Here is an 18,724-nt window from a genome sequence, read left to right as displayed (position 1 = left end):
TTTACTTTCAGATGATTTCTGCTAAATGTCAGGCACTCTGAATAAGAGCTTTGTTGGCCTGCTTTGGACTCCGGGTTCATCTGAGGAAGGACTCCAGGTCACTAATCAGAACATCAGGAACACGAAGGGTTCTGCTCATGCACCACTTGCAGAAACTTAAAAGGAAAAACTTTCGATTCACGCCCGTCTTGTGTCAAACAGCTCATCTCCAGCTTTAATTTGAGAACACGGGGTGGAGTCTGCAGGAAACAGACGGCGCCGGAAAGGATTCGTCATCCAAATCGGATTCTGCGTTGCCACAGGAGATCGGGGCGGTGAAAGATGCACGCTCCGGCATCAGGAGTAGTAACGAGGCTGTCATCATGGAGAAATGTCAAGTATTCCACCTCGCTGCCGACTCCTCAGCGCGGCCCGCTGCCGTGGAGGCCCGGCCCACGCAGTCAAAAGTTCACAACAACAACAGAGGGCATTGTGGGTTCTCTCCAATCAGAGTACTTGTGAATGCTAACTATGCCAGCAGAAATATGCAGTAGGATTGAACTCAGAGTGTGCATGCTGGGGTCAAACTGCAATTTTAAAACCCTTTGAGCGCTCCCTTTCAGCCTGGGCGGAGGACCCTGTGGGCGGGCTTCGTCGTTTAGGGAAAAATGTCAGTCGGTCACAGAGAAGGGAGTGATTGGATCGACTCAACACATTCTGCTGCTTTGTTTGTAAAACATAAAACATCTCTCAAGCCAAAACCTAGAAATGTTAGCGGCGAAGAAAAGGTGCTTTCACGCTGAGCATGATTTAAAGTGTCTGATGCTCCTTTTGACACCAAAAAAAACCATCAACATATTCATTTTCAGACATGAGTTAAAATATACAAAACCACAGAGGCAAACAAAAGCTGACCACAGCAGAGCTGGAAAAATAAAAACAGGATCAGAAGGCTTCTCCGGTTTCAGCCGAGATGGAAAATAAATGCCATGACTCTTCTGCTACATTTAAAGTCACAGTCCAACCTTTTTGTCTTGAGAAATGAAAAACATGCTAAATGAGCATTTAAATTGGGAATTTGTTGCCTTTTGCCCACCTTTAAAAAACACAGAAGTAACTTTGATGTCAACAAATGTTAAATCTTGAGGGCTTACTGCTGTATAAAACTTTATACATAGAGTTACGATTAGGTTTTGGCATTATTTTGTTATTAGTTAAAGATAGACACAAAGACCGGACCGAATTTTTAGTTTAGCACTTCTGCTAATTTTAAAAGCATTTAGCGCACTTCAGTAACCTTAAAAGTAACTTTTCTGGATAAACATTATAATTAGGTGAGATGTTTAACATCCTTAAATCAGGAAAGCCTGATAAATTGTTCCTTTCAGCGTTGGATGTTTTCCTTTCTGGGTTTTGTACCTGACGACATCCCAAGTCAGAGTTTCATCTCTTTGCTCTCCTCCCCAATCCCTCGATCCCCGACCTCAGAAGCAACATAATGATTCACATTCGGATCATTATTCTTAATACCTTTGAGTATTCTGCTAATATCTGATAATTGCACTGCAGTGACCTTAGGACAAAAGCCATTATGAGTTTAAGAGATGACTGCTTTTCTGAGATTTTATTCCCTCTGAACGGTTGGAAGGGCCCCGTGTTTGAACTCAACTTATATTTATCAAGCGTTATTCCCGATATTTAAGATACTGCAATACAAATAAATTATTCATGTCAATTAGCTTTTCATCTTTCAAGATACAAACTTGTGTGATCTCCTTAACAACTATTTATTTCATACCAAAACACGGCTCTCCCTGGAAGCCCACTGCTATCGCCCGAGGACATGTCTTTTAAATAAAAGCATCAGAGCTTTGCATACCTACGATTTGCATATTAAAGGCGCCGGGAGACAGATGATAGAAGAATCAGGCGCAGCAGTTTAATCATCACTCAACTCTGACTGGAATCCTAAACTCTTTCTGGCTTCGGCCTTCAGAAACGGCAGGATGAGCCAAAACCTTTTCAAGTTGCTGTTGTTGCAGCTTGGTGGTTGCTCTTTGTGTTTGTGACGACTCCGGTGATGGAGCACAATAAAAAGCATGACGCCTATTTTTAAGATTATTCTTACACACCTTCTATTTACTCTGCTAAGCTTCAGGAATGGATGCAGGTCAAGTTTTTCTAAAAGAAGAAGCAAAACTTCCTCATCTCAGCTGTGCGTCACGCTGATCTCCTCTGATTGGCTGCTGCCCCGTGGCGACACATGCCCCGTTTAATCCGAGGAGACGCAGCAGCGACTTGCATCACGCCGTTAAACTTGCAGCGCTGCAGTTTTGGACTGAACTCGCAGAAAAAGTTTGTCCTCTTCAACTCATCACCAGACCCGATGAAAAGATTATTTAACCATGAAGGTCTTCAGGAAACTAAACCAGATTAGAAACAACCTGGATCTCTTACAGCAGAGTCGACCCCTCCTCCACGTATTGCTGCATCTGAATACACCAAACACAAACAGATGCCACAATGATTGGCAACCTGAACATTTTTAGACAATAAGGACAGATGGATGGAAAGACAAAAGGACAGATGGACAGTTTGATGGACGGACTGATGGACAGACAATCTGATGGACGTATGTCCGATACCACTACATAAAAAGCAACCAAAATTAGTTTTTCTTAATCTAAACTTCTTTCAAACGCCTCCTCAAAACATAAAAGACACCCCTGGCCTCCCAGGTCCAGGACGCCATGAGATTCATTCAGTTCAGGAGCGTCAAACCAGGAAACACCTCAAACACCAAGGACCCTGTTGCTAAGCACGGTGGAGGATGTGTGATGCTTTGGGATCTACGACTACCACTCTTTGGAATAAAAAGACATTTTCAATAGAAATGATTTCAACCAAAAAAAGCAACAGCTCCGGTCCAACATATCTCCATCTGTCTCCATGTTTGGGCGCTGCAGAGGAACTAGCTTACCTCTGACTCAACAGGAGCTACAAGCCGCAGCTCAGTTCCTTCAGCCGCCATCACCCTGACTTGCTGTGATGTTTGCCCCGTGGCGACCGCCGTCCTGGACGAGTCCGCTATCCGGTCGCATCACTCGCTTCGTACCTGACCCACTTCAGCCAGTGACCCGCCTCGTCCCCAGACCCTGACGCTGGAGTCTAATTAAAGCCTTCATGCCATTACACTCATTGGCACCGACAGCAGATTGATGCTTGGTGACATCATGCAAATGAGGCCGAGGCAACTTCTCCCACAAACTTCCCCGGACCGCAGCAGATCATTGAATATTTACGCTAAATCTTTCATATGCAGAATTAAATGTTCACAGGAGCTGGCTTCTTTTGAAAAAACCGGCTAGCCACTGAAAAATTCAAGATGGCGACCATTTTTCAAGATAGTCATCAGGGAAAAAAATCTTTTTGCTCTACATTTGTCAATATTTACTTTTGGTGTCAAATTATACACAATTTGAACAATAGGCACCATGTTTCCTCATAATTTTTCATTTTTCAAGATGGCCGCCATGGTTGTCATGGAAAGTTATTTTTGCACTAAAATTACCAGTTAAACAAGTTTGGTGCCAAATCTTACATATTTTCAATCATAGAAGTTATTTGTTCTTGTGTTTCCTTTGGTTGTAATGGAGAATATATATTTTCACTAAAATCTGCTATGATTATTAGCCACAGCTAACCAAAACGTTGGGTTCAATAGCCAAATGTTAGCGATGCAAACATTAAACCCGCAAAGCTTATAAAAAAAAATAAGTGTAAGGTTAAACCACTAAGCACATTTAAATATTAGCAGAAAATAATGTTAAGCACCTAAAAATAGCAGAAGCTAATGCTAAACACTGTAAAAAATTTGCAGAAGCCAACACTAACGACTAAGATGACTGTCTCAAGTTAGGTCCAGTAACCACAATGTACAAAACAAGAATAACGTTAAGCTGCTTAACCTAACAGAAGCTAATGCTAAACCACTAAACACAAAATTAATGAAAGCTAAACACAAATTAGCAAAAGCTAACACTAAACTGATAAAGAAATATTAGCAGAAGCCAACATTGAGCACAAAGAAAAAAGCAGAAGCAATTTTGAAACCGCTAAACACAATAAAACATTAGTGGAAGCTAACGCAAAACAAACATTTAACAGTAGCTAACGCTAAGCACAATAAGAAATTAGCAGATGCTAACCATTAAGACAACTCTCAGTCTCATGTCAAACATCTTCATGTCCTTCAGTTTCTGATTTAGCAACATATTATAACTTTAAAGTTGGATTAAAACATTTGATGTGACAAATTTGCTTAAAATACCCCAAAACGGCGGCTGTCTTGAAAACGGGAATTTGCTTAAAATACCCCAAAACGGCGGCCATCTTGAAAACGGGCCGTGATCCTGATATTCAAATAGGAAATCCAATAATAAATATACACATTTTTATGGTGGTATCCACACTTTTTACAGTATGCTGCGCTTTGCGTGGACGTCTTGATCTAACATGGCCTCCCTCTTGGAAGGTGGCACCTCGGTCGTCCCGGGGACGCCGCACTCTCGCGTCTCGCAGGCCGGCTGGACCCCCCTGATCGCTGCGGCTGCTGCAACACACACGAATTTACACCAGTGAGCTGCAAACTGCTCCAAGCTGCCCAAACAACACGCGGGCCTGAATGAGACGCGCAGGACGACGCCAAGAACACGGCGGTCCTCACAGGAACTGGACGTGACTGAAGAGTGGAGGTAGAGAGGAAGACGCAGGAGTTTCTCTGCGTGGTTTTATTCTGGCCAGGAGGTTTATGAGGAAGATGAGACGTCTTCTGAAATACCAGCAGATTTTACTGCACTGAACAGTTTAATCATTAAATCTGAACATTTCTCACTTAATTTGGGATTTAATTAGACGCCATAGCGATCGGTTTTAACTGATTATTGTTTAACATCAAGTTTTATCTCCAACCATCAAACTTGAGAAGCTGCTTCAGCAAGAGGGAGGTTCAAACTGCGGGCGCCGGTCCCGTCATCCTAATGATGTCGTCTTTTCTTTCCATAGCGTCCCACATGCATCCGTTTTTTAATCTAAGTTTTCTCTCAAGTTTGAAACTTTTAAGTTTCCAAATTCAAGTTTCATTAGTAAAGTTCACAAAGAGGAAAGGAAGGATGGATGGATGGATGGATGGATGGATGGATGGATGGATGGATGGATGGAAGGAAGGACAGACGGACAGAGTCATGGACAGAAAGAAAAATCAAATTCAGAAATTTCAAATCTGGAAACAATATTTTCCCACCTTGTGAAAAACTGACTTTTTCCTTCCAGTGAATTTTCTTGCCGTTTTATCAGTCATTGTTGATGTTTATTTTAAATCTGTTTTCACATAGTTTTTTCTGCAGCGTCATACAGATTTTTAAACTCTGACTCCTCGTTTTGAGGTTTCCCCTTCCGGGCTGCCATAGTTTACACTGAAGTCTTCAGACTCTGTGCATCCTTTAAATTGATACTTGGCAGCCGCTCTTCCTGGTTCCCAGAGCCAATCAGAGCTCAGCGTCAGAAGGTGGTTTGGATCTGGGTAATCAGGAGTCGGTTTTTTGTACGAGGAAGAGAAGAAAAACACCCACACGGGTTGACACGGCGCTCCCCTTCCCCCTGCCTTCCTGTGCAAACTTGGACTCGGTTCCGAGTGAGAAAAGCCGAGGGGGGTCTGGCTTCACGGCGGAGATGGAGGATGCAGAGTCCATCCATGTGTGTGTGTGTGTGTGTTTTTTTTTCTTGTGCACAAACAGAACAGACAGTCCCAGAAATGTGAATTTCCAACAAGAATTAATATGCAGAGTTGCACAAATGGCATGACTCGGAAAGCCTCCAAAAGTCTCTCAGAGGTAAAAAAAAAAAAAATTAAAAAAAGCTCCTGTAAGAGGGCCAACAACGTAGCGGCGCTGATTGAATAATACTTTTTGATCTGTAGAAACACAACACCAACCTAAACTCTGCAGATTTTTTCCACCTTCCAGTGAAAACCTGCTGGCCTTCGCTCTGAAAGCCGATGAAAAGTTAGAAATTCGCCTGATTACAAAAGCTACAAACTCTGAGACAAAATGGCGGCGGACAGGCGGCGCTCAGCAAAGTGTTTCTGCAACCCAGAGATCCGAACCCAACATCTATCTGCAACTGAATATTCCCAATTTTATCCGCCATTACCCACAGAACCCCTAAAAGTTCCCGTCCACCATTACTCCTGTCCCACATGTTCATTTTCTTAAGATATTAGGCAATTTAATTACAGTTAAGAGCATTAAGGAGCAAATTTAAGTATAATTTGCAGTTCATGAACTGTTTTTGAAAATTACTCTTAATATAATTAACTTGTGTCATTAGGGCCTAATCCCTGCAGGCTACAGAGGGAAATGCTTCCTTTAAGAAATTACATACGTTCAGTTCCTGTTGGACTGCAGAGGTGGAGTAATTATCCGTTTCCATGGGAAACGGGCCGTTATTAGCTCTGCGGAAAACCACAGAGAGGCCCGGTTCTGACAGAACACACCGATCCAGGTGAAATAAATCTCTGTAAAGAATCCTGCAGATCAGATTGTAGCTAAACATACTCCTGGAAGATTTAGTGGAAGGAAAAGCTAAAATGATAGCGAAATGGACTCAGATTGTCTGCTGTATTTAAGTAGGTATGAGAAGATGAACTGCATCAGGGGTTCACAAACTTTTCAGCCTGTGATCCACAAAACAAAGTAAAAAATACATAATCATTTCCGCCTACCAATTTCTGCGGAAGAAAATTAGGACCACAAAGTCACACAAAGAATAAAAACTGAATTTTGACTTTTTTTCCTTAAAATTTTGACTCTAATCTGCAAATTCTAAAAAATTTTTTGCTGAGTTCTAATTCTGTATCAATTTTGTCAAAATCCTAATAAATAGACAAACATTCTTGGTTATTTAAATTTTTTGTTACCATATATAAATCATCACATAACTGTTTCTTTCTTGTCATAGGATTCGTAAATCTTAACTTCATTCCCTCTGTCACAAATTTATTTTAGTACTAGATTGAGTTTTAGGAATAGATTTGTCTTATGGTGCACAAACTATTTAAACATTTCTGATTCTGAGGAAAACAAAATTTCTTTTCTTTTCCTTTAGTGGCCCCAATATTCTTCCATACATTTCAAACTAAATACAGTCCAACAATTTTATGCATTTTAAATAATTTTCTTTGACAAATTTTTTTAAAATGTATGTTATTTAATGTGACATGTATTTATTTCATGACATTTATGTAATTTTGTCCCTCTTGGCCTTCCATACGCCTCAGTTTTCAGTTCCCTATGAAATATTCATCTTGTTCTGATTTTGTGACGATTCTTGTAACAGAAACATCAAACAGCTCAGTGAAAACGTCGCATTAAAGTCCGAGCTTTGTTACGTTTGTGATGGTAGGACGGGGGAGGTTTGATAGCAGAGGTTAATTCAGGTGTCACATATTTTTACCTGAAGGAAAGAGAAAGTAACGAATGACCTAAAAATGACTAGAAATAATCAGTTCTCTTACTTTTGAATGAGTAATTTAGTATTTAGTGTTTTTCTTATGTAATAAAGTTGATTTTTTTCTCATCTAAATAAATATTCTCAGAGTAAACGTTGGATTTCTCCACCTCTTCACCAGGAGTCTAACGGCAGCCATGTTTCTTCAAACTTTTCTCCACCGAGGCAGAATAAAACTGGTTTTGGTTTCTGACTGGAGCAGCTAAAGCGCCCCAGAGAAGAGGGGCAAAGGGCAAGACATCATGGATTTTTTATGAGCACATTAAAGCCAGCCTGTTCTTCCTCTGGTGAAGTACGCCGCTTAATTAGAGCAGATATTTCCTTGTCGAAAATCGTGGGGGCCAGTGTCTAATTAAATCAAGAGGACAGTGGCGATCTCAGCGATGGGAACGCCCAGGCAGCCATCCACCAGCTTCATAAAACATGCATGCAGAAGAAGCGCTCATTTAGCAGGAGCTGCAGATCTCTGAGGCTCTCTGAGCGTCGCACCTTGACGGTTAGTGACGGTTTTCTCGACGTGTCGCTCCGTCTTTGGCCGGGCTTTAATCAGACTCCAGCCAGCTAACTGACCGCTGATTCAGAATGATATGATTACACCTCCACCGGCATGCTGAGCAGCTCTGAGTCAGCCCTCCACTCTCTAGAAAACGTGTAATGAGCGATGTTCCCTGCACCCAGCTGGTGCCTCGCACATCCAGCCATGAGCCGGCATCCTAATCAGCCGTCAGCCAGGAAAACGCCGCCGCCGCTGCATCAGGATCTGTGTTTGTGCATATCAAAAGATTTCCACAAACGCATTGGCAAAACACATAATCACTCTTCCCTTGAAGGGGAGACGAGAGCCGGACAGACGGACAGATCGTTTCTTTTGAGTGCAGTGGGACACGTGACGCGTTGGCTGCCGCTTTAATCGAACAATTCCAGAAACTTCTGATCCGACAGCCAATCAAAGGAACAAGATGTTCCTCCAAAAGCAGCAAAACAGTCTGCAAATGCAGTTAGAGAGAAAAACTTTCATATTCATAGACGTGGGAGACATTTACTCGCAGACTGCAGGAGGGACTGGTGCGCTTCACGAAACAGACGCAAGGAACATGTAGACGCATCTGACCAAAGTTAAACCAAATGCAGAGGAAACTTCTGAACGATTATTCTGGTATTTAGTAAGTAGAAATAATTGTAGTAACACTACCTGATCGAAAAACCAGGAAAGATTTGATTTCAACTTCTGGGATGAAAAGATCTTTATATCCTTTAATTAAAATTAAAAACATATATATTAAAACGTTTCTTTAGCCATTTTTTTCCTCTTATTTAATCATTTTATTTTTGTAGCCCTTTGAGATCTAGAGATATAAATAAAATCTATTACTATTCTTATTGTAACAGTGGAAGATTTCTCCTTACCCGACTCAGCTGGATCTCTTGACAGGCTGCTCATCTCCCATCTGAAAGTACAAAATTATAATGAATCTCTGCTTTTTAAAAATAATTGGATACATTAACAAAAGTTAAACTAAATATTTAGAAACATAATTTTAAAAAATTGAATAAAAACAATTTTGAAAACTTTATTTTTTTTTAGAAAAAATAAACCATTACAACAATTATTTCAATATTTTAATAACATTTGAAAAATAAACGACTACATAATAAAAAAAAATAATTTAAATTTAATTTTAGAAAAATTAAAATAAAAATTACAGATCGACTGGCTGAGCCACGATGGCAAACACTTCCGGTTTTAGGGGTAGAAAAATACGAACTAAAATCTTTTAATCACACAAAAGTTGTGTATTTATCCACTACTTTACCTCCAAAGTATAGAGAAAAATTAAAGAGTGAAACGGGATCTTGTTCCAGCAGGTTTGGCATTTTACCAGAAGTCTATCATGCTACTTTACTAAAACAATAAACCGATGTTTGTGAAGGAATGTTACACTGAACCACCTTTCACCTTTATCAACTACTGCAAAATAACAACTAATTATGAATTTATTGCTCACTGAATGGTTGGTTAAGGGCCAGACGGAGTTAAGTTTGAGGAGAACAAAAAAGCTCTTATTTTGAAGGCTGCCGCTTCACACATTCCGCTAGCTACTCGCTAGCTTCAGTGAAGTACCGAGGCTTCCGGTATTTAAAGGCAGTTTAACGATCACTTCAGAGCAAAACGTTATGATGTGAAACGTGTTCTCACCAGAAACACAGAAATTCAACATGACTCTCCTTCCTCCTCTTCTTCCTCTTTAGTTTTATTGGCGCTTGGAGGGGAAACAAAGTTAACCATTACCGCCACCTACTGGTATGGAGTGGTACATTCAGCTTATTCCTTTTACTCCATAAGTTAAAGTTTCCCACATGGAGGTGCCTCCCAGTTCACAACATGAATAAGAGATGATTAGTGTAGACAAAGAGGCTAGCAGGTGGCTTCTTCTTCTTCTTCCTTTTTCTAGGAAAGCATCTCGTTTTAAAGGAAAACCAGCTTTTCTTTGACCTTTTTTCTAGCTTCCTGTTTGTCACTTTTCTCAGTGAACAGCTAAACTTCCCTTTGGGAGGATATTTCCAGCAGCAGAGTCCCAGATCTCAGCAGGAGTCCGGTTAGCTGCTGCCAAACGGGGTGTTTCAGTGACAGCAAGCTCATAAAACCATAAATGTAAATTAATAAAAATCCACGCGGGGGTGCTTACAGAGCTGTCCAACACCACCAAGGTGTAGCAAGCCCCCGCCTTCGTTCCCCCTTCGACAGGGAGTGCATTGTTGTCTTTGTGGTGCTGTGCAGCTGCCGTATTCCCGGGAGGAGACGGAGACGTTTCTCACACCGTCTCGCCTCCAGAAATCCTGCTTACAGGGAAAATGTAGGAAACAATCTGTGAAAGAGGCCTGAGCCATGTTGGAGAACCAGCAGGTACTTTCTTTAGAGATGTTCCCTGGCAAGGCGCGCCGCTAAAACCTTACAAACACAAACTGCAAGGTTTTAATTAGGACTTCATGTGAGAGAAGTGGCACAAAACTGAGAAGGAAGGAGGAAAATAATTTATGGTTTTCATGATTTGAGAAAAATCTTTGCAGATTAAAGTTTCAAGCTCAGTTTAGCCTCTCCACTAACTCAGTGGAGATACGAGCTTTAGCATTAGCTTTGGCTAAATATTGTGTTGGGGTAGCATTTTAGCATTAGCTTCTGCTAAATACCATGTTAGCATACTGCTTTAGAATTAGCTTTTGCTAAATACAGTGTTGGTATTATTATTTAGCATTAGCTCCCTCTAAATAGCATGTTAGCATAGTGCTTTAGCATTATCTTCTGCTAAATACCATGTTAGTATTATTATCTAGCATTAGCTTCTGGTAAATACTATCTTGGTGTAGCAATTTAGCATTAGCTTGTGTTCAACACCTTGTTGGTATTATCAATTAGCATTAGCTCCCGCTAAATACCATGTTGGTATAGCACTTAAGCAATGCCTTCTGCTAAATATTGTGTTGTTGTAGCGATTTAGCCTTAGCTTCTACATACCATGTTAGTCTAGCATGTTACTGTTGCCAGAACTAATGTTTCTGATTATTGCTTAAGGGTTAGTGAGGCTAACGTTTTAGCTAGCGGTGCCCACCACTGGGATCGCTGCAGCTACAACTTCCTCCCTGACCCATCTGCATCGCTCCTTGACCTCCAGGTTGTCCAATGTTCTCCAACAATCCTCTGAGGCCTTTACAGAACCCAGAGGGTCGACGACGCCGGCTCTTTTTGTTCCTCTTCACCATCAAGCACCTCAAATCTCTATAAGATACGCTAAAAATCTAGAAACAATGCTTGAGTGTAAGAGTGTAGCAGTAAAACACCCACTTTAAGTGTATTTTATGGTGCTCTCCTTGCCCTCTGTAGCACCGCTGGCACCGGGCTGCACCACCTGCTCCGAGCCTCTTTCCAGTCCAGCCAGAACCAACAGCTGGCTGCTCTTCTGACGCTCTGATTGGCTAATCCCTGCTGGTCAGTTGCACTTTCTTCCTCCTTGCGTGTCATTGAACTTTCTCCCAGCCAGTGCCAGGTCAGACGAGAGCGATCTCTGCCTCCTCCGCTCTTCGCCCAGCCTCGTCCTTCACCAGCCCCCCCGCCAATGGACCGGCCTGCACACGTGAATAATTTAATGAGGTCGAAAGTGAGAGTCTCCTCTGCTTTCTCCTTGTTCACACCCATCTGATGGGAAAACAAAGACCCCACATAAACCTGATGCTAACACCTAAAAGCTCTTAGCTTTAATCAGGAACCAGCTTTTCATTAAATCCTTCCTCTTCTTCTTTATTCAACTAACTGACCCACATGGCTGTAAAGGGGAAATAAAATGTCGTAACTTCAGTGAATGGTGATGCTCTCCTGTAGCAGTCAGTCTTGCACTCTGAAGAGGCCTCTGACTGAAGATAATTGCTGTATGACTGTATGAGATGCTACTTGCTCAAAATCTGGGCAGTTGTTGGTGAAAACTGTTTAAATAGAGATGTTGGGGTAGGGTATATTATCCTCATCCGTTATGATTGATGGAAGAGATGGGTTGAACTTTCTGGTTGGTCCTGTTCTACATCCAAGATTCCTCCTTTTCCGACTCCTCTGGGTCAAAGTTCAGATGTTATTTGAGATGCTAATCAAATTCACTTCATTTGCTTTTGCCACTCTGTCAGGCAGAGAGATGTTGGAGTAGGGGATATGATCTTAGCCTGTTATGATTGATGGAAGAGGTGGCTTATATTTCCTGATAGGTCCCGATCTGCATCCATCATTCCTCCTTTTCAATTCCACTGGGACATGGGGTCAAAGGTCAGGTGTTATTTGAGCTTCCAGCTAAAGAAGCTTCTCCAAATCTGAACACCTTCTGGAGGGTATTTGAGCTTTATTGGTTGAAGGTACCTGGTTGTTTTCTCTTTTCTGTGCCGCCTGGTCCTTTCTTCATCCGATTCAAAGCTGTTTTTTTATTTCAGGCACTAATCTGTTCTCCAGCAGAGCCCACCCTGACTTTAAGATGGAAAAAAACAAACATCTTTTCTCAACAAAACCTCAAACCTATTTTCATACGTTGGCTTCCGTCGTGTTCTGTCATGCTCTTACTTTTCCTTCTTTTTTCAGTCTGTAGCTGAACTTCCTCCATTTTTCCATTCTGCAACACTTCTCCTTTTTCCCAATAAATGAGCAGAAATGTGGATTTTTCTCCTTTTGAGGACGAAGGGATGCAGGTGAAAAACCAAAGCTGGAAAAGATGAGTAAGAAACTGACAGATGAGTGTTTTTAAAGCGGGTCGGTTTCACTGCTTAGATAATCAGTGGAGGCAGCAGAGTAGCCTGAGGCAAAACGTACACTTAGCTTTGGTCTAAGCGCGGCTCGGCAGTGAATCATCAGAGCTCAGCTGTCTAAAACACACCACCAATCTGGACGGGGCATATGGCGGCATGACTCTGGTATGAATTACTACTACACTCCTGCTTGTTGTTTTTCCTGCCTTTTGCATGTTCTACGAGCTCCCAGCGCCGCCGCACATCACGGCCAATCAGCATCAGAGAGGGCCGGGCAAGATGGAGGATGAGAGCGGAGAGGGGGCGGAGCCAAGCGGCAGACACCCTGCAGGACGTCAAGATGTCCTCTGAGGACTCAGTCCCAGACAGAAACACAAGACTGGACTTAACTCACGTCCAACCAACCAACCAACCATCAGTCAGTCCGTCCGTCCGTACGTATGGTTTCCTTCTCCATGTTTGTATTGAATGTAATGATAGTAATGAAAACTTTCCCAGAGTGAAGCATTCCCTCCATCACTGCAGTTCAAGTCATTATTCGTCTTTCCGTCTCCGGTCCAAGACGCTGGGATACTTTGACCGTCCACTTGAGACGGTACCTTCCCCCCCTCCAAACCCAGAGGGACCGGTCCACCTTTCTCCATCTGAGAACCTTCAGAAATGTTTTGCATGAAAAAGTCTCTTTCTTCCACACCTTTTTTTCCCTGCTTCTCCCTCTACGCCGCGCGGTCTAATGAATGTAAATTTCCTCTCCCCGTTTCCTAATTCAGCCTCTCCACCACTCTGGGGTTGCAGGAATGTTTCATCACATCCATCTCCCACCTTTGACCTCCCTATTAGTTGCCTGTGAAGTCAGAGAGTCGGAATCTAACAGATGTAAAATGTAAAAGCAGAGGAAGGTTGAAATTTCTCCCCTAATGATAGCGATGTACTCCAGAGGATTCCCTCTTTGCCCATCTCTACACGAGCTCCCACTCTCTCTTCTTTTTCTTTGCATTTCTAATTGTTCACAGCGCATCATCAAATTCATCAGCTAATCATTTAAGACACCCCCTTCCCTGCTTTTATCACAAATGATCCAACGGCAGGACGATCGATAGGAAAATCAGAATATGCAGAGCGTGTTCTGGTCTTTTGGCATCGCGCAACCTTTGGCGCTTTCATCTCTGCCTTTTGAAGTTGCTTTCGCTCCGCAGAGCGCGGCTCGAGTGGCTGATGGAGACGGGCATCTCCTCCACCGGAGAGGACCTCTCAGCTGGAATCCACCTGCCATCAGCAGGGGAGCGTTTCAGGAGGAGATTCGCAAAACGAGGCACTCCTCTGTAGAATCAGATACCTGAATTATCACCTCTGACCGTTTGGAACCAATGATGAACAATAAAAGCTGAAAGTAAAAACTCTATAAAATCTCCTGTTTTGTTGGATTCACACACAAATTTAACAGATGTTCTGTTTAGGTTGATGTAAAGTCAAATATAAGGTTGAGAAACTTTATATTTCAGGAAAAACCCGTCTGGTTTTGCTTCTGGATAAAAACGAACGTTTCTAAAAAGAACATAAATTAGTTGTTGTTTTTGTTTTTGTTATGTTATTGACTGGTGCATGGCAGTTAAACTGTAAACAAAGTAAAAACTAAATTGCTATATTTAGTGTATTAAACCTCTAAAGTGTCCTCACCAATTATGCTTGTTTTAACCAACAAACTATAAAGCAAATAGATTACTCCTTGAAAACTTTACAGTATAATAAACAAAAGTATGAACGACCACTGCGCAAACAACAAGAGCTAGCGTTAGCAGCTACTTGTGCTAAGTAGCGGCTAATGTACAGATTAACCCATGAAACTAGTAGCATTTTATGAGATAAAAGTTCATTTAGAGGTGGAACGAACCAAACAATTCCTGTCATTGCTTATGACATTCAAAGTCAACCCATAGGAAATACTCACACAAGCAACAAGAAGTAGTTTAAAGCTAATTTAGCTCTGTTGCTTCAGCTGACGGCAGAACAAAATCACTTCCGGTTCGCCATGAAGTCACTTCCGATCCGCCGCCAAGTCTCTAAAACCAACATAGATCCAGGTAGTGGGAAAGGCGGACCAAAGCAAAAGTTCTTTCTAATAAAATTTAAAAGCATCACAAGAGTTTTAACTAATTCCAAAAACAAAGATTGAGGAATAATCTCATCTGAGAATGTTTAATGATTCCACTGTGACAAAATGCTAAGTTTAGCCTCAAAGTACATACATATACTATATTATTATTATTATTATTTCATTTTGCTGAATGATGAGGATTTCATGAGAACTAAACAGACTTTCTGAGCAGATTTGCAAGATTTTGGTCATTAGGTTTGTGTAGAAATAAAATAAGGTCTAATTTTCTTTAATTACTAAAGTCAACTTGTTTATTAACATAAAGTAAAAGGTTTTCTGCATGTGTGTGTTGGCACAATGCTTGGACTAAGATATTAAGATTTACCACCTAAATATAGTCAAATAAAACTATGTTTACATTAACAAAAAACAATTAATTGTGACTTTCCAAAAAAAAAGATGATCAACACAAAGTGTATCTTTGAATTTAAAGATGTGCTTTAAACAATGTCTAAAAAGAAATATTTTTAAATTGATTTTCTGTTCTTGGTTTATTCATAATTTCTTGTAATTGGTGAAATAAATGCACCAAAATTTGTTCCCAATAGAAAACAAACATTCTCAATACATTTAAACATGTAGATATAGTAGCTTTAAAAAATCAAAATAAGTAAAACATTTATCATCACTTCTTTTTAAATGTAAATTTTTTCTGTTTCAAGGAAAATTATAACATTTTTTGGCAAAAAGAAATCCTTCACAAAATAAAATTAACTGAAGTTGACCCAATTTTAAAAATTAAAATAGAAAAATAATTTTTTTTTAAAGTAAAGTATTTGGGCTACATTTTAAATTTTGAACTTAGAAAATAATTTTCGCCAAAAAAAAAGATTAAAAAGATTCTTGACACCAAAAATAAAATTTTCTCTAAATAGACATTTTGTAATAGTTCTTTTTACAATATGAAAATAAGTGAAACGTACATTTTTTTTAAGTTACTCCATTTTTATTATTTAAGACAAATTATGAATCGCAAACTAATTTTGCAACACCTGGAATGTAAAATGTTCTGGAAATAGAAGCTTTAACGAGGCACTATTTTCTGCAGCGGATTAAGACGTTTGCATTCATTTCGTCTCACCAGGATCCTACTGACGGGGAAACATATAAATTATTAAAAACTTGTTGATTATTATTGTTTAAAGCATAAACAGGTGGAAAAATCTGGAAACTATGTTTAGCTTCATCTAAATGAGACGTAAGCCGCAGCACCGAGGTCAATTCGCTTTGATCCGCCTGAAAATGAGCACCGAAACTGTATCTAATTAGCATAATAATGAGCAGCAGACGCTTTATCCACTGCAGCTCTGGAATAATGTGGATATGAGAGCAGGAAGATGCTGCAAGTGAGGAAAAACGAAGCGCTGAAGGGTTCGGTACTCTGTAATTTGGCTACTTTTTATTCGAGCAGGGTCATCTTCAAGAGAAAATTACAAATTAAGAATTCATAATACTTTTACAAAGACATTTCAGGAAAGATTTCTTCTTCAGTCATCATATCATACATAGTATTTAACAGTCCCTCTTCATTGTTTTTTCAGCTTAAAAAAAGAAAACAAAGATGAAGAAAGTGGAATTTTTTTTCAGTCGAAAATACAGTGTTTTCACAATTGTATAAAAGTTCCCAAATTTTGGATTTTTTCTTCCAGTAACTGGAAAGTAAAAGAAAAACAAATAAAATAAGATTAAAACTTCACAATGTTTCAAAACACAATAAATGCTCTTTTTTTACGTAAAATTTGCCCCTATGATCGACAACATGTTCCTTTTTACTAAAATATATCTATATATTGAAGAACTATAGTACTGTACACAACAGTATGAAATAAATAAAATTAGGAAATATAAAATGGGCCACATAAATAATCAAAATAAAAGAAAAAAACGGTTTGGTTGTAATACTGAGAGAGTTTAAAAAGAAAAGAGCTGAGAAAACATTGCACAACATAATGTAAACTAAAGGAAAACGGCTGCCTATACGTCTTTAATACTGACACAGGTGCTTCGGAGAACAACGGTGAACCATCTCATCATAATACTGAAGCTGGTGAAGAAGAACAAAACAAAAAATAAGAAACCGAACCGTCCTTTTACACAATACGAGGGTGGCACTTGCAGAAAAACACACAGGTTAAAAGGTTTGCATATAAGGCTTCTTTTTTCTTATCAAAAAACACCTTACAAAGGCTTCGTCCTTCATCGTTTTCTTCTTTTTATCCCGTCCATAAAGTGTAATTTTCCCTTAAAACGAAAGTCTCTTTAAATCTTCTTTAAAAAAAAACAAAACACAGTTTAAATTCCTTCATTTGATTCAATTCAAGAGGCCTAAAACAGTGCGGCTGGAGATGTTTGGAGAAATAAAGACGACACCGAAAAACGCAGGTAGGTGGTAATACTGAAGGACTGCAGTACAGGTAATACTGCTTTTCCAACACTGTATAAATATATACATAGGCAATACTTTTTATTATTTTTGTTCATGATTATAGAAGCGGAGTGCAATTTGTACAAGTCACTAGTTGTGCTATAAATACTATGGAACACAGGAGGTTAGCACCACACGTTGATTTAGGCCTTAGTACTGTACATTTTTATTCATTTATTCGTTGTTCGGTTTGCATAATGCAGCTTATTTCACAAACCCGCCATTGATTTTTGAGTCCTGCGTCCCACTTCAGCAGACGTCGTCCCAAAGAGAGCTTCCCGGAAGCTTCAGGCACGTGCAGCTTAAAACGCGGCGGCGGCGTTTTAAACCGAGCAGGTGAGAATACCGAACCGAAAGACAAACTGAAAACTGTAAGATGGGAAGCTTCCTGAAAACCGTCCGTTACATGCCGTCCTCCATGGCGTCCTCGTGATCCGATTTGGTTTCCGTTTTGCCGTCCAGCGAGCTGTCGTCCATCGAGTGCTCCCCGTTCTCCTCCTCGTCCCTCAACGTGTCCGGGTCCGTGTCCATGCTCTTGCTCTCCTCCTCCTCCTCCTCGAACTCGTCCCTCCGTCCTATCTTCGCGTACGTTCCGTCTACCTCCTTCCGCCCCTCCGCCCTGATCCCTCCGTTCACGCCGTCGTGCCTCAGGATGGCCTCGTGCTCCGCTGGGTAGCCCTGAGGAGTCATGCCCTGCAAGTACGCCCTGCTCATCAGCAGCTCGGTGGGCTCCAGGTGGCCCTTCTCCCGGGCCTCCCTCTCCGCCGCCTCCCGCTCCTCGGCCTCCCGCTTGCAGTAGGAGTAGCGGTGGTTCATGTGCTGCGAGTAGGAGCCCGAGTGCGAGAAGCGCTTCCCGCATTTGTCGCACTGGTACGGCTTCTCTCCGGAGTGCAGCCGCGAGTGCTCGATGAGATGGTGTTTGTGTTTGAAGGCTTTCTTGCAGATCTGGCACTGGTGCGGCCGCTTGCCTGCGGAGACGCAGAAACAGAAAGCGGGACGTGAGCGAGGCGCCGGAATCGCAAAAAACAACTCAAACAAATCACAACAAAGCAAAAAAAACGAATTTATTTAAGCTAACAAACTGCTGCATCCTGGATGCACAAAGGAGAGTTACAAGAGATCCTTCCTGTTTTTCATTTTTAAATAGTAAATGTCTTTTTCATTTTCTTAGTTCATCAGTAACAGATGCTCCATTTAGCTTTAAGCTACTTTCCAACAACATAAAACATAAAAACATCAGAAAGTCAACAACTGTGAAAACCTGTAACAGATATTTTTACATTTTGTAAACAGACATTGTAAAAATCATCAACACACATCAA

The 18,724-nt window shown here is 40.8% G+C and overlaps 1 protein-coding gene and 1 long non-coding RNA gene across 6 annotated transcripts in view; both read right to left on the bottom strand.

Annotated features, from left to right (window-relative positions):
* The window catches only part of LOC114141033 (uncharacterized), a 29,782-nt gene extending 14,920 nt beyond the window's left edge, over positions 1–14,862 (bottom strand). Inside the window, exons 1-2 of the long non-coding RNA XR_003594747.1 lie at positions 14,771–14,862; positions 8,953–8,993 (exon numbers count right to left, since the gene is read on the bottom strand). This is a non-coding gene — a long non-coding RNA (uncharacterized LOC114141033). The remainder of the gene's footprint in view (positions 1–8,952; positions 8,994–14,770) is intronic.
* Positions 14,863–16,354: 1,492 nt separating this feature from the next.
* Positions 16,355–18,724, bottom strand: part of zeb2b (zinc finger E-box binding homeobox 2b) — an 81,843-nt gene continuing 79,473 nt past the window's right edge. For all 5 annotated transcript variants that reach the window (XM_028011648.1, XM_028011651.1, XM_028011650.1 and 2 more), the window contains exon 10: positions 16,355–18,370. In XM_028011648.1, coding sequence (XP_027867449.1) covers positions 17,805–18,370 — 566 coding nt within the window. In that variant the 3' untranslated portion in view covers positions 16,355–17,804. The remainder of the gene's footprint in view (positions 18,371–18,724) is intronic.

This window comes from Xiphophorus couchianus, chromosome 24, assembly GCF_001444195.1.
Source record: "Xiphophorus couchianus chromosome 24, X_couchianus-1.0, whole genome shotgun sequence".
Classification (NCBI taxonomy): Eukaryota; Metazoa; Chordata; class Actinopteri; order Cyprinodontiformes; family Poeciliidae; genus Xiphophorus; species Xiphophorus couchianus.
This window is presented reverse-complemented; position numbering and strand designations above follow the sequence as displayed.